The sequence below is a fragment of the Harpia harpyja genome, chromosome 11, assembly GCF_026419915.1.
Source record: "Harpia harpyja isolate bHarHar1 chromosome 11, bHarHar1 primary haplotype, whole genome shotgun sequence".
Taxonomy (NCBI): Eukaryota; Metazoa; Chordata; class Aves; order Accipitriformes; family Accipitridae; genus Harpia; species Harpia harpyja.
In genome coordinates, this window is record NC_068950.1 from 38,935,260 (window position 1) to 38,948,459 (window position 13,200).

A 13,200-nucleotide genomic window follows, 5' to 3' on the forward strand; every position below is an offset into this window, starting at 1 on the left:
CTGCAATCCAGAGATCTGAAACAGATTTACACTTGTTAACTAACTGCCCCTAGCAATCAAGCTGTGGCAGCACGTACGTCATATTCTACTGAGACCCCAGCTAAACACCAAGCAGGCTAGCAACTGCCAAGCTCCATCTTGCTACAGAGGACAAAAGCATGGTGTAGAAAACAGCAAGTAGAAGGGAGGGTGGGGAAGCTGTACCAGCTCACCATGTCTGAACATACAGAGGGTAGAAAGGATTAGTGAGAAAGGAGGCAGCTAGATTACAAGGGAAAAAGGATTATGGAATGCTTTTTTTCCTTCGGAAGTAGCAAGTCTGGAAGGCATAAAGTGCTGAAAGAGATGCATGAGAGAAGAGGTGAAGGAGAGTAATTTTGAATCAGGATGGTCTTAAATGTAAAGGCTGAAACACATTGCCAGCATCTGTCACTGAAGGGATGATCTCTCTAGATGAAGAAGTTTTTAAAAATTACTTTGAGGCCATGTTGCTTCCGACAGCAAAGAAAGGGACAAATGATGCACATCTCATGGGCTCTAATTTCATTGCAGAGATAAGAGCAGAGCTGCTGCAAAAGCATGCCTGGAAAATCGCAGAGGTACACCCTGCTATTTTGCATCAGAGATATTTTTTTTTAATTATTATTTGTTGAATCATATCCCAGATGAACAAGCAGAGTCCTCCCCCTGCTGGCAAGTAAAAAAGACATAGCAATGACTTTTTTATAGTCATGTCAATCTAAGGCTATAACTGAAATAAGGAGCATCAGACTGGGCCTATTTTTTATTAGGTCAACTGATACAGCTGGGGAAAAAAAAGACAATTATGCAAAACACAAATCCTTTTTCAGGACTTACACAGAATTATTTACTTTGAAGGCTGATACAACTTGAGAATAGTTACTGAGTTCAATTTAATCGTTAACTTGTTAGACAACTTGCAAGAGGAGCAGAGAATAAAACCCGTAGAATAACTTTTAGTAGCTGAGTAGGGTAATTGTAATGTGCAATAATCCCATTATTTCCACTGAGTCCTTGTCTTTTAGTGCCCAATTGAGTTTTGGTGTCTAAAATCCCTTAAAGGCAGACTGGTCTGGAAAGTAAAATTCATAATGCTACTGAACAGTGAAAATGGACTCAGTAGACAAGTTGGGTTTATTGTATACAATTTTCTCCAACTCATGTCCTCAGATAGCTCTTCAAACATGATCTGTAGAAAATTCTCTGTTTGTTATGGGAAGTTATGGTGAGTGCCTTTTGGACAGGATTTCTTCCTTTAGATGATTAGTTTGGTGGATGAGGGGAGAGCAGTAAGTGTTGTTTATTTTGGCTTTACTAAGGCTTTCGACACCATCTCCCACAGCATCCTCATAGACAAACTGATGAAGTACAACCTAAATAAATGGGTAGTGAGGTGGACAGAAAACTGGCAGAACCACTCGGCTCAAAGGGGCTCATCACTAGTGGAGTACCCCTGGGGTTGATAGTTTTAACATCTTCGTTAACAACCTGGATGAATGGACAGAGTCCACTCTCAGCAAACTGGCAGATGATACAAAACTGGGGGGAGTAGTTGATAATGAGATGGTTGTGCTGCCATTCAGACGGACCTCAACAGGCTGGAGAAATGGGCAGAGAGGGTTGTCAGGAAGTTCAAGAAAGGGAAATGCAAAGTCCTTCACCTGGGGAGGAATAACCTGTGCACCAGTACAGGCTGGGGGCTGACAGTCTGGAAAGCAGCTTTGCGGAGGAGGACGTGGGAGTGCAGGTGGAGAACAAGGTGACCATGAGCCAGCAATGCGCCCTTGTGACAAAGAAGGCCAATAGCATCCCCGGCTGCGTTAGGAAAAGCATTACCAGCAGGTTAAGTGAGGTGATTTTCTTCCCCTCTGTTTTTCTTTTCAGTTCCAATAGATAAACACTAGGTATTACCCTGCCCTCAACAGTATAGGTAGTATAAGAATGGCTGAATTGTGATTACATGGAAAAAACAACTGTTGTCTTTTAATTATAAAAAGGAGAAACGTTCTTCAGCTATGACATTCAACATTAATAACCACTGCAACATAAACAAAAATATATTCCCCCATCCTTGAGAATGGAAAGCTACGCCCTTTACCACAAAACACTGTCTGCATGCTTATGTTTAAAAAGGTTTAATTTTTCACCCTGGTACAAAAATACAGTACAATGTGATGGCAAGGCATTCGCCAAAAAACATTCAAAGAATAAAAGGGGAATTCCCCGTAAAGCTTCAACATAACCCACCCTCACTTGATAAAACAATCAAAAGGTGAGTGCCCAAGGAAAAAGTTAAATTTCTGCCCAAAGGCAAATAAAGATGAATCACACACAGTTTTACACAAAAATATGTTTGCAGAGCTAATAATTTCACATGCTAGTTGGACATTCATGAAATTTATTCTACTTGGCTTAGTGGCAGAATTCATGGTTTGGGATGTCTAGAAAGCACCTGGCCCAGGAACATGCCCCATTGATAGGAATCCCCAGTAAAAACAACGGGATCACATAATACCAGTGAAAAAGAGGGATCCAACCCTGCTTAAGCGTCAAAATGTTGGCTACTTCTTGTTATTCCAATCACACTGTTTGTCCTCAAATAATGTTTCACCCTACACACCTCCCTTTTAACACCAAATATTAGTGGTTGCTCAAACACACAAACTGATGTGTTTGCACATTACCTAGTTGCAAATAACCATTACAGTACAAACTGCCAGGCAGAGGAGGAGATAACACTGTAACTGATGCATGTGTGTGAACTCCAAACAGGGTTTAAGCTAACATTGTTGACAGAAGAATTACGTCCCTTCAGTGCATCTACATTCTTGGTCTGTTTAATCATTTCCTTTTAGAGTTTCGAAGTGATGGAAAAGCATCATTCAGTGTATTCATTATAGTTCATCTCCCAGGTGTTTTTGTTTGAAAGCATCACCTGTTAGCTTCTCCTGGGCCTCCTTCATCCCTTGGACAACTGAAAGATTAGACAGAGAGGTATCAACTATTAATCTCAAGATGAAAACGTCAAAGTGGACTGGTAATGAAAGTGTTTTAAAACAATACAGGTACAGACTGTAGATCTACAAATTAACCTGTGGAAAACAAGAACAGTCCTGCGCCTTTTTCCTAACTATTTGTAGCTGGGTCACGCGAATTGCATGATTTGCCATGTCACAACTGGAGACAAAGTTTAGGTCCTATAGACATTATAGTAGGTATTAAGGTGAATCATGATTCTGAACGTGGTTCCTCAAGGCATAAAAGAACCACTCACTCACACTGTATCCAACAGCTCCCAGTTATGCTGTAAAGTATCATCATTTTTCTCCACTCAAAAGTGAAGGTGTGTCCTTCACTCAGGATACACCCAGAGTTTCATCTCACTAAAAATGTACTTCAAACTACTTTGCACATACCTTGATCAGCATTGGTATAGAAGTACTTGTAGCTGGGGTTTCCTTTCTCATTTATGATTTCTGGGTGGACTTTTCCACTGGGGTCTATGAAACAAGAAATCAAACAGGAAATTTAGGTGGTAACAATAGACAATTGGTAACAGTAAGAACTGTGAGTGGATACAACAGCTGTGGCTGCCTTACCCATGAAAAGGATTCTGGGAATGTAACCTCCATCAGGACTAAAGGCTTCATCCTTTGGCTCTTCATCATCCTACCAAAGCAAGACAGAAGAGAGGGAACATATTAGCAAGACACCCAACAAAACACAGCACTCATTTTAAAGAAACAAGATATTGCCTTCTGACTCCATTTACCCTGAGCAATTTACATCTTGAGCAGACACTAGGTAACTGTGGTATCTTCCACTCTCAAAGGAAAAAAAAGTTATTTTTACCTAAACAAGTATCATTTAGTGAAAATAATCATATTTTTTTCTGTTCTGTCAATTTGCATTGAACACTCCACTTTGCTGTAGGAATGGCTGATATGTCATGAGAGAATGAAAATAAATTCCATTACTGCGGCACAGAATGACACAAGGTACAAACTGTTAAAGAGACAATGGCAGAGAGCCAGGTTTATAAACACGATTAAAATAACCAGACTGAAGAAAATTCTTTTTAAAACAATCAGCTATATCAATCAATCCTGAATACCTATTCAGGAGTGCAGGATTTAGGATGTACACAAAACAGGATGCAACCAGTTAAGTAGGATTCCAAATACTTAATTACTAGGCAGTAATATGGATACAAATCAGAGGGCAGCCTACCTCAAGGTTGACCATAACAAAATTATGGGCAAGTTCAGAGATCTCCTTGGATTCGGCAAACTTTGGCTTTAAAGCTAATTATGGTGAAAAAAGAAAAAAAAAATAAAAGAGGAGGTGTGTAAAGACAGTGGAAAAGATTTCAGGTTTTCAGATCAGCATCAAAATCTCAACTTCATTCCTCCCTCTGGAGAGCTGGTACTTTTCAATAAGCAGTGAGTAAATGGAATATATGTATGAAACCGTTCAAGCCAGGCTCAGAACAGCAGGTAACTGAAACAATCCTTGCTGGGCAGCCATATGATGAAGCCTGGCCAACAGACATACGCGGTCATATTTGAACCAATGGAACAGAAGCAAAAAGCTTGCTGTAAACCACTATTCTCGCTCAACTAGCTCATCCTTTTAAGCTTAGCCATTATGCCCAGCTTGTTCGTTTGTGATACTGAAAGAGACAAAGCCTCATCTTCAAAGAACCACCAGCTGAAAGTAAGGCAATTTACACTTAATCCTTGAACATCATTCATTCTGCTCCATTTTTTATAGCCAAGTGCAGGAGAAATTGCAGCCACTACAGAAGTGCAGTAATGCAGCTGTTATTTTGCTGGCATTTAGGCATGGCTGACTTTTGGCAGTGCTAAAAGGTAAAGTGGCACGGTATTACACCGCTCTAAATGAAATACAAATACCATTAGCTACATTTTGAATGCAAAGTTCATGTTTCTCATGGTTACATGATTTGTATACAAAAGTTCATTAGAAATTTCAGCAAGTTCTAGTATTAAATACACTTACCTTTGCACGCTCCACACCAAGACTTGTGGATGATAACCATAAGAGGCAAACCACTAAAAAAAGAAGAAAGGAAAGGGAGGAAAGGGAGGAAAGGAAAAAAAAGAAAGAAAGAAAAAATTGTCAAAGAAAGCTTCCAGTTGAGCCTCTAAATCACTACATTGTATTACATGCACACTTTAACAGTCAAGACTTCTACAAAGGCTAAATGTAACAGAAAATGAGAGAGATGTAAAGAGATTCTGCTGTGTTCTAAGGTTGTCTTGCAAAAAGTTCTCCCAATCTTAGAACATGTATAATAGTAATTTATTATAACTGCCAGCCAATAACTGCTCTTAGAGGAGGAGACTTTCTCTTTGGAAGATCTGCTCTTACTAGTTTTTGTTTCAGTCACTTCCTGTGACTAAGATCCTCCATTGAACAGTAATCACACACAGTAACCTAGCAAACCCTCTGGCTGCCAGGCTAGCTTCCTACATGTTGGCATGCTGAAACAAATCTGTGACAAATGTGACAAGTGCCAGGACTGAGGAGGAGGGGGGGCCCGCGTGGAACTGCAGCCTCAATAAAGTGCAATGCAAAAGGACCAAAGTTATTCTTTATTATTCTCTCTCTCTTCCCAAATAATTCACTTGACCTTTACTACCTATGCTACCCAGAGGTTAAGTTTCCATCGCCCCAAGATATGTTTTATTTAATCCTATTCTTCAAAAATCCCTTCAGCATTTCACCTTCTGACAAAACCAAACTTACCCAGTTCAATTTCTCTAAGTTCCTTTATAACGCATTCAGGCTGCATTATGCGATTAGACAAGAGAGGCCTTAAAGACACTACGAATTCCACATATTTCCTGTTGTTAGGGTTGGTGATCCAATTAATCCACCACTTCACTGCTCCTGACTATTTTGCATCAATTTTACCGTTCTAACAAGAAGAGCAATACAACTACAGGTGACTTTTGTTGCTATTGAACACATCCAGGTAGTACAATACTTACCTCCACACTTTCTGCATGCAGAAGTCCTTACTAACACTTTTATTGTTTCTACCATCCAACAGTTGAGCTGGTGAACACTGACTAGGGCAAAAAACTAAGAAAGACTAAGGAACAAGGAATTGGGAATCTCATCCCTTTTCTCTCACCAATAAACCCGTTAAGCTATGGCATAATATCCAAGGGAAGCTGGTAATAATGATGTAGCTTCCAGAACAGTAAGAACAGCGTAAAACTAAGTAAAGGAAAGGAAGGACTCTAGAGAGAATATACTACATGGATACTTCTTTCAGGATATGCCAAGCAAAGCAAACTGTAAGCTTTCTGCTACTGTAAACTCTGTTACCATATTAGAGGTTAAAAATAAAGTTTTCACACACAGAAATTACAAACACCTTTGCACATAACAGCAACTAAATTACTAGCAGAACAGATGTATGAGTTTTTCTTTAGCTGTAGATAGATATGAAAGGAATTCGCTACTTAACAGCATTCCGTTATAGCCTTCAGAACAAGGAAAGGGTGGAGAGGAAGCCATTAACATTTAGAGTAGTTCAAACAGAAGTCTGCCATTTATAACTAACCAATATTTTATCACCTTTACATAGCACTCTGTTTGCAGTAAGGAGCAAGAATACACATTTCCCTAGTAAAGCTTGTACTGCACCAGCGCCCTCTCCCTGATGACGAAAAACCAGTTTTTTTCATTGTTTCCATACAGTCCAACATGATTTTGCCTCTTTCTTGAGGAGAGGCTGATTTAAGTCTGGAAAACACCCATTGTTCTTATCATCAAGGATCAGTGCTTCATGTCAGAAGAGTTCAATCATCTGGTAATTGGTACTGCAAAACATTTTTTTTTTTTAAAGTTAAGAGACATTTTCAAAGCAGATTTTAAATGGAAGTGCTCAGTCTTTAAATACCAACTCTTAGTTAGTGAGAACTCACAAAAGTTTCAGAGACACTGAATGTATTTTCTCAGCTTTATTCTCTTTACTTTGACTGGGAAAATAATAAACTTATTTACATCAAAACATTTTTGTAGTCATTTCTCAGTTCTGCAGTGCCTAAGTCCACCTAGCAGCCAGTACATCAGATAAACAGCCAACGTAATTGAAGTGACCCTTCTTGCCCCACTTTACCATTTCCTCCCAAGTAGCACTACACATAGAATTAGAACCAAAAGCCACAATTTATTAAAATGAGGGATGAAGCATCCATCAGGAAGTGAAAAGTTTATATAACATGTGGTATAGCAAAGACTGAAATTAGTTGAAACTAAGTGCAAAACCAAGTTACCCATCACACCTGGTACAGGCCTACGGGAGAGTTTCACCCAGAACAGACACTGTCATTTTAGCTCATTCTTCCCATGAGAACACTCATTCTTAAACAATTAAGTGTTTTCCAAGCTGCTTAATGATGACCTTGCAGAGAAAAGACATAGCAAGTTATTTTAATAGAATAGTCCTGCAGGTCAATTAAGACTTTACTCCATTTAAGGCACACAATTCATTGTTAAACCTGAAACAGAGAGGTTTGAGTTTGCTAAGCCAGCACCCTTCTGTAGTGCAGAGTTTGCAAATCTATCTCTGGGGTTCAGTACGATTTTCTGAAGCAGTCGGATCCTAAAAACACAGCTTGTTCCAGTTCTGGACCTGAAGCCTCTTTTGCAGTTTGACATTATCTGGAGACAGCCTTGGAAAAACAATCGTCTTATTCAAGACATACACATACCAATGAGGAGGGGACAGGTTTTCCCTACGGTCACCACCTTCTGGGCTTTCGTGTTCAGACGCTATTTGAGTACTGGAGTTTATGTCTCCATAGGAGACCTCACTCGCTCAGGGACGCAACAGTAGCTCTCCTTTCCAAAAGATGCAAGCGGGAAAAACGCAGGGGTGAGGGAACAGCATCACTACAGACCCTCTTAGCAACAGAGCTTGCTCGGCTGCTGCAGGGACATGGCATCCATCCTCCCAGAACTGCTGCCGCCACACGATCCGACACTCGATAAGTAGGGCCCCAGCTCTGTGGGGTCCGTGGCTGGAAGGCACGTTCTTACTGTTGCAAGCACTCCGGGACCAGAGCACGGCCCGGGCTGCGTGTGGCACAGGTGAGAGGGTTCACTGGATGCTGCGGCTCAGGTACTGCAGGAACATGCTGGCCAGCTGCGGCAAGTTTTCGTCGCTGGGCTGCATCTTGGTGTAGCTGATGAACTGCCTCCGCAGGCGGCTCAGCTCGGCCATGCTCACGGGCCGGTTCAGCACCAGCCCTTCGGCGACGCCGGGGACGCGCACCACCTCCCCGGGCTGCGCCCCGCTCCTCTGGGCGGCCATGACGGCGGCCAGCACCTCCTGGGTGACGCGGTCGAGGTGGTGGAGGAAGCCGCTGGACTGCAGGGGCTGGCTGCGGGTGGCGCGGTGCGGCGGCGGCGGGGCGCTCTCGAAGAGGGCGGCGCGGATGGCGGCCAGCGGCAGCGGCTCCTCCCCGCGCACCGTGAAGAGCGGCCGGTCCCAGCGGTTGCGCGGGTCGGGGGCCTCGAAGGCCGGCTCGTCGGGGCCGCCCGGGCCGCCCGCGCAGTGCAGGAGGCAGCGCGCCGTGCCCGCCTGCCGCGCCGCGCAGTACAGCTCGTAGCGGATGCTCCGCAGTTCGTTGCCCGCGTCCACGATCACCACGTCCCGCCGGCTCAGCCGCCGCTCCACCTCGGCCCGCAGCGCCGCCCGGCCGCCCTCCGCCTCGGCCACGACGTGCGCCTGCCGCTCCGGCCCGCCCAGCGCCGCCCGCAGCTCCGCGGCCCGCCGGCTCTTGCCGCTGCCCGGCCGCCCGCACAGCACCACCAGCGGCATCCTCTCCCCGTCGCCCGCCCCGCCGCCATTCTGACCCGGACGGCGACGGCGACCGCTTCCGCCCGGGTCACTCGCACCCCGCCCCCGGTCGCCCGGGCGACCGCGGCCTGCGCCGGAGCCGGTCGGCCGCGGGCTCGCGTGGAAAGCCCTCGGGGCAGCGCGCAGCGCCAGGGGTTCGGCACAGCCGGCCCCGCGGCCCCCGAGGGCCAGCGCCTCAGACGGCCCCAAGAGCGGTGGGGAACCGCCTCGCTACAGCACGCCTCTGGCCCAGGGACACCGTCCTGCTTGAAAGCGCGACGGGTAACGGGGGTTGCCCCCGGGAACCAGACACGCAGTCCCCGTATGACCGCCGGATCCACACCCTCGCCCGCAGGGAACTTCAAAACCAGGCGTCTCCAGCATCTCCGGCACATCCAGATTGTGCTATTCACGGAACTGAAATCCCGAGTCTTGAAACTTTCCAGACCACCGGCTCAGGTGCATCTCACTTGATGCGTAACAGACAGTTCCGTACAAGTTTTCATCTCCTGACCTAAGGTCAGACTTAGACCAAAAATCTGCTTTTTAGGCTTATCTTTTCTTTGTTGGTGGTGGTTTCTCCCCATCCTTCAATTCGGTAACACTCAAATGCTGCTGAACTCCAATCAGCGAGCCGGTCTGTGTTTCCGGCAGTGAAAGGAGAGCCGCGTGCCTTACACCCGTCCCTTGCTGCGGGGGGTTTCTGAGCAGAAACGCTAACCTTGCCTCAACCTGACAGCTCGCCACCCCTCTCTCCCTCCCTCCTCTGTCTCATTTTACAGCTTCCTCTGCTTCACTGCAAAGTAATGCTACAATTATTCCTGCAAATACTGAAATAGTCCTTTTTTTTTGCACAGGTGTATCAAATAAATGCTAAAATAACCAGTTATAAAAACCTGTAAGACTTCTGAACTGTACCATCTGGGTTAATTTGGTGTCTACGCTCGCCAGATAGATCCGTCTGAGAGCAGAATTCAATTAAACAGCAAACGTGGAAAGCGTAATGAATTTCCGCTCGTGTCAGCATTGTCAGAGCTAGGTTATAAATTTAAAAGTACAAGTAGAATCTATAAGCATACAATTTTCCCTCTCACATTTTAACAAGAAACAGAAGAAATTCTGAGAAAAAAAAGCGTCAAAATGTCATTTTTTACCTTTTCACAGAGACAGTGTTCTTTTTAGAGTTTAAGCTTAACCCAGAAAGGGTTCCACTTAAACAACTTACCAGTTCACTATAGTCTGACACTTTCAGACTTTTTCTGCAGATGGTAAAAAAATAACTCTCTCATCTCCCTCTGAGGCCTAATCTATATTGGCACATTGAATTTTACAGAAGCTATTAGCACTGTCGAGTTCAAGGGGATGGAGTACTACTCAAACATGCGTCCATGGGGTTGAGAACCATCTCTTTCTTTACTATGATAAACAATTATTTTCTTCTCATTTCAACGACACGCTAGGACTTCAATCATTTAATTCGACTGCAGTGATTAAACCTAGGTGGTGCCTCAGCAAAGTTGGCAAAACTCTGTATTTTCTCTCTAATCAGCTATAGGGATCCGAACAGTCTCCTAAACCACCTTCATGTTTGTTAACAATTACTGTTTTCTGTGGTTACATTTAGGATCGACACAGAACCTTTGTGAATGTTTTTAAAGGCACTTTTCTGTATTTAGCGCTAGCTAACATACCTGGCTGCTGCCTCTTTCTTCCCATCTTCTAGTGTTCTCCAATGAATATGATCTCCAAAACCTGCCAGAAAGAAGGGTTTATAAATGCTGCATAATTTAACATGTCAGCTAACAGAAGAAAACAGTCCAACCCTAAGAATATTGTCAACTCATTTTATATTCTTTTTTAAAGCCAACTATAATCCCAGTCCTTGAAAGACTTCTGCAAATACTTACAACCTACATAGTCTTATGAGGAATCCCACTGAAATTAATTAACAAAACCATACCACACTCATTAATATTTTTATGTGTATGCAAATGACACCAAAATCCCCCAAACAGAGATTAGAAATGAAGGGCCTTCTGATTATTCCCCGTTCTTTTTCAATCTGTGAACATTTATTAACTGATCAGTGACAAATTAAACATGTCAGCATTTGGCTTTCTAAATCCCACTGAGCGTGAACTAAAGCGAAACTTAAAAATTCCTAGGCCAACATATGATCATTAATTGCTCTAAAACTATTACGCTAAGTATTACTGCTGATGTTAATTTAATCAAAGAGTAAGAAAGAACGCCATTATACAGATTTCTGAACGTTACAGTGACTGAACGATGCAGGAAACATTTTATCCCATACCCAGGTAACAAGTCTTGTTATGTCAGCCGAGATAAGAGTGAGCGAGCCTACGTTTAACAACTGCAAAGCAGGGACTGCCAGGTTTTTTGACCCTGTAGCCAACACAGCACACAGCCAAAGCCACATGGAGAGCCGAGACGAAGGAGATCCAGGAACTGTTCGTAGGGGAACTCCCCTGCAAGACCTCCTCTCACGGCTCCAGTAATGGGGGGCTGTGCTGGATGACCAAACATCAGCCTCGACTTGCCTCTTCCCATCGCTGAGGGTTTGGATTAGTCAGGAACCCCTAGTACCCAGGGTGCTGAGGGGGGCAGATTTCGGGAGCTGCAGAGGGGTCAGGAGCCACAGACTGCCCAGTGCCGACACAGGGGAAAGTGGACATTGTCTCCAGTAGACCACTATGGCAAAGAAGCTGGAGAATGCCAAAAACAGGGTCAACAAAACCTTGTGGCGCTTTAGTTCAGCATCCAGGAGGTCTGAACAGTTGGCACAGTATTTTTATTGCCTTATCTCCTCTCCTGACGTGAACAACTGTGAACATATATGATGCAACACATCAAATATTTAGTTGTGCTACAGTAAGGTGGGGACGCCTTGTCCATGTCCAATCACACACACATATCAGCTGCAGAGGCAGCTATGTTTGGCTATGTTTGTACCAGCTGAACGTAACAGAGCAAAAAACAGCAGAGCAAAAAACAGCTGGATTAGCAGAAGTCACGTTTACTCAGAATATCGACACATCAGCTATTTCATTCAAAGGCCAACATGTTAAAACAGGGAAAACCTATTGTTCTAGCTAGGAAACACTTTTCGAAGGCTTTTCTTTTTTTAAACTAAAACCCACTTTGTGGCGAGCGGTATGTTTTTAAAAGCATTACGCAACACATTACAGAGTGCTTCTTTTGAATGAAAGACATCTGAGCAATTAACTGTAAAACAAAAGGGGAATGACCGGGATCCACACACCACAAAGCTTTGCTGTCATTGATCAAATTACCTTGCTACCAGCCCCGAAGAGGAGATTAATCTCCACGACCGGCTAAAGCCACCAACTGGGGTGAGGCTCAGGGCCCTGGGGCACTGAACCAGGCTATTAGACATGGCTATTAGACAAGGAGGCCTCGGCGAGCCAGAGGAGAGGTGAGGAGCGGTCAGGAAGCAAAAGGGACGCCGAGGGCGGGAAGGAAGAGCCGTTCACCGCCTGCCAGGAGCCAGCAGAGGCTGGGCAGGCCTGACAGGGCACCTTGGCACCAGGCGGGGCACTGAGGGGATGCGCCCCCCACCCCACTCCCCGGCCTTCGCCACATAAAAGCGGGGCCCCTGCAAAGGGAAACTCCTCGAGGTTTAGCCTGATCAGAGCCCGGACGGCAAAGATCGCTTAAAGACCCCCTCATCTTTAAAGTCAATAGGCAGCGGTCTCCCTCTAAACGGCGGCGGCACTGCCAGGCCGGCCCGGCCTCCCACCCCCCCCCCGCCGCCGCGGGCGGTGGGAACCGGCCCGGTCCCCCGCGCACCCATTCACGGCAACGGCAAAAGCTGAGAGGAAAGCCCGAAGAAAACGTTTGCCTGACCCTTTCCGAGCCCTTCCGCGGCGGAGGCTGCGGAGGCCGCCAGCGCCAGGCACAGGCAGAAGATGGAGGCTGCCGCGGGCTGAGCCTTCATGGTTGTCGGTGCGGGCAGCAGCGGCACCCCGGGTGCAGCCCCTAAACCTCCGAGACGGGACCGGACCAGCTTAAGTGATTATTCTTTCTCCTCCTTTTTTTTTTTTTTCTTTTTTTTCTTTTTTTTTTTTTCCCCAAGCCCAGGAAGTGATGTGAGGCGGATGTGGGCGGTGCACCGCCCTCAGCTCTCGGCTCGGGGGTGCCGGGGGAGGCTGGGCGGGAAGGGGCTGCCGTGGGCATTTCTCTCCCCCGCCCTCTCAGCGGGGGGGTCCAGCCGTTTCCCTCTCGGTCAGAGCAGCTCGGCTCCGCGCAGGTAGCCG

At 45.4% G+C, this 13,200-nt stretch overlaps 2 protein-coding genes across 2 annotated transcripts; both read right to left on the reverse strand.

Moving 5' to 3' along the window:
• Window positions 1-771: 771 nt before the first annotated feature.
• On the reverse strand, window positions 772-12,991 carry TXNDC12 (thioredoxin domain containing 12). The gene is made up of 7 exons (XM_052802678.1): window positions 12,791-12,991; window positions 10,594-10,654; window positions 5,044-5,096; window positions 4,252-4,325; window positions 3,621-3,690; window positions 3,438-3,521; window positions 772-2,995 (listed from the first exon to the last, which is right to left on the reverse strand). Exons 1-7 carry the CDS (start codon window positions 12,879-12,881, stop codon window positions 2,916-2,918), a joined length of 513 nt encoding a protein of 170 aa, XP_052658638.1. The 5' UTR covers window positions 12,882-12,991; the 3' UTR covers window positions 772-2,915.
• KTI12 (KTI12 chromatin associated homolog) lies at window positions 7,005-10,581 on the reverse strand. Its single transcript, XM_052802677.1, has one exon. It carries the CDS (start codon window positions 8,882-8,884, stop codon window positions 8,162-8,164), a length of 723 nt encoding a protein of 240 aa, XP_052658637.1. The 5' UTR covers window positions 8,885-10,581; the 3' UTR covers window positions 7,005-8,161.
• Window positions 12,992-13,200: the final 209 nt, after the last annotated feature.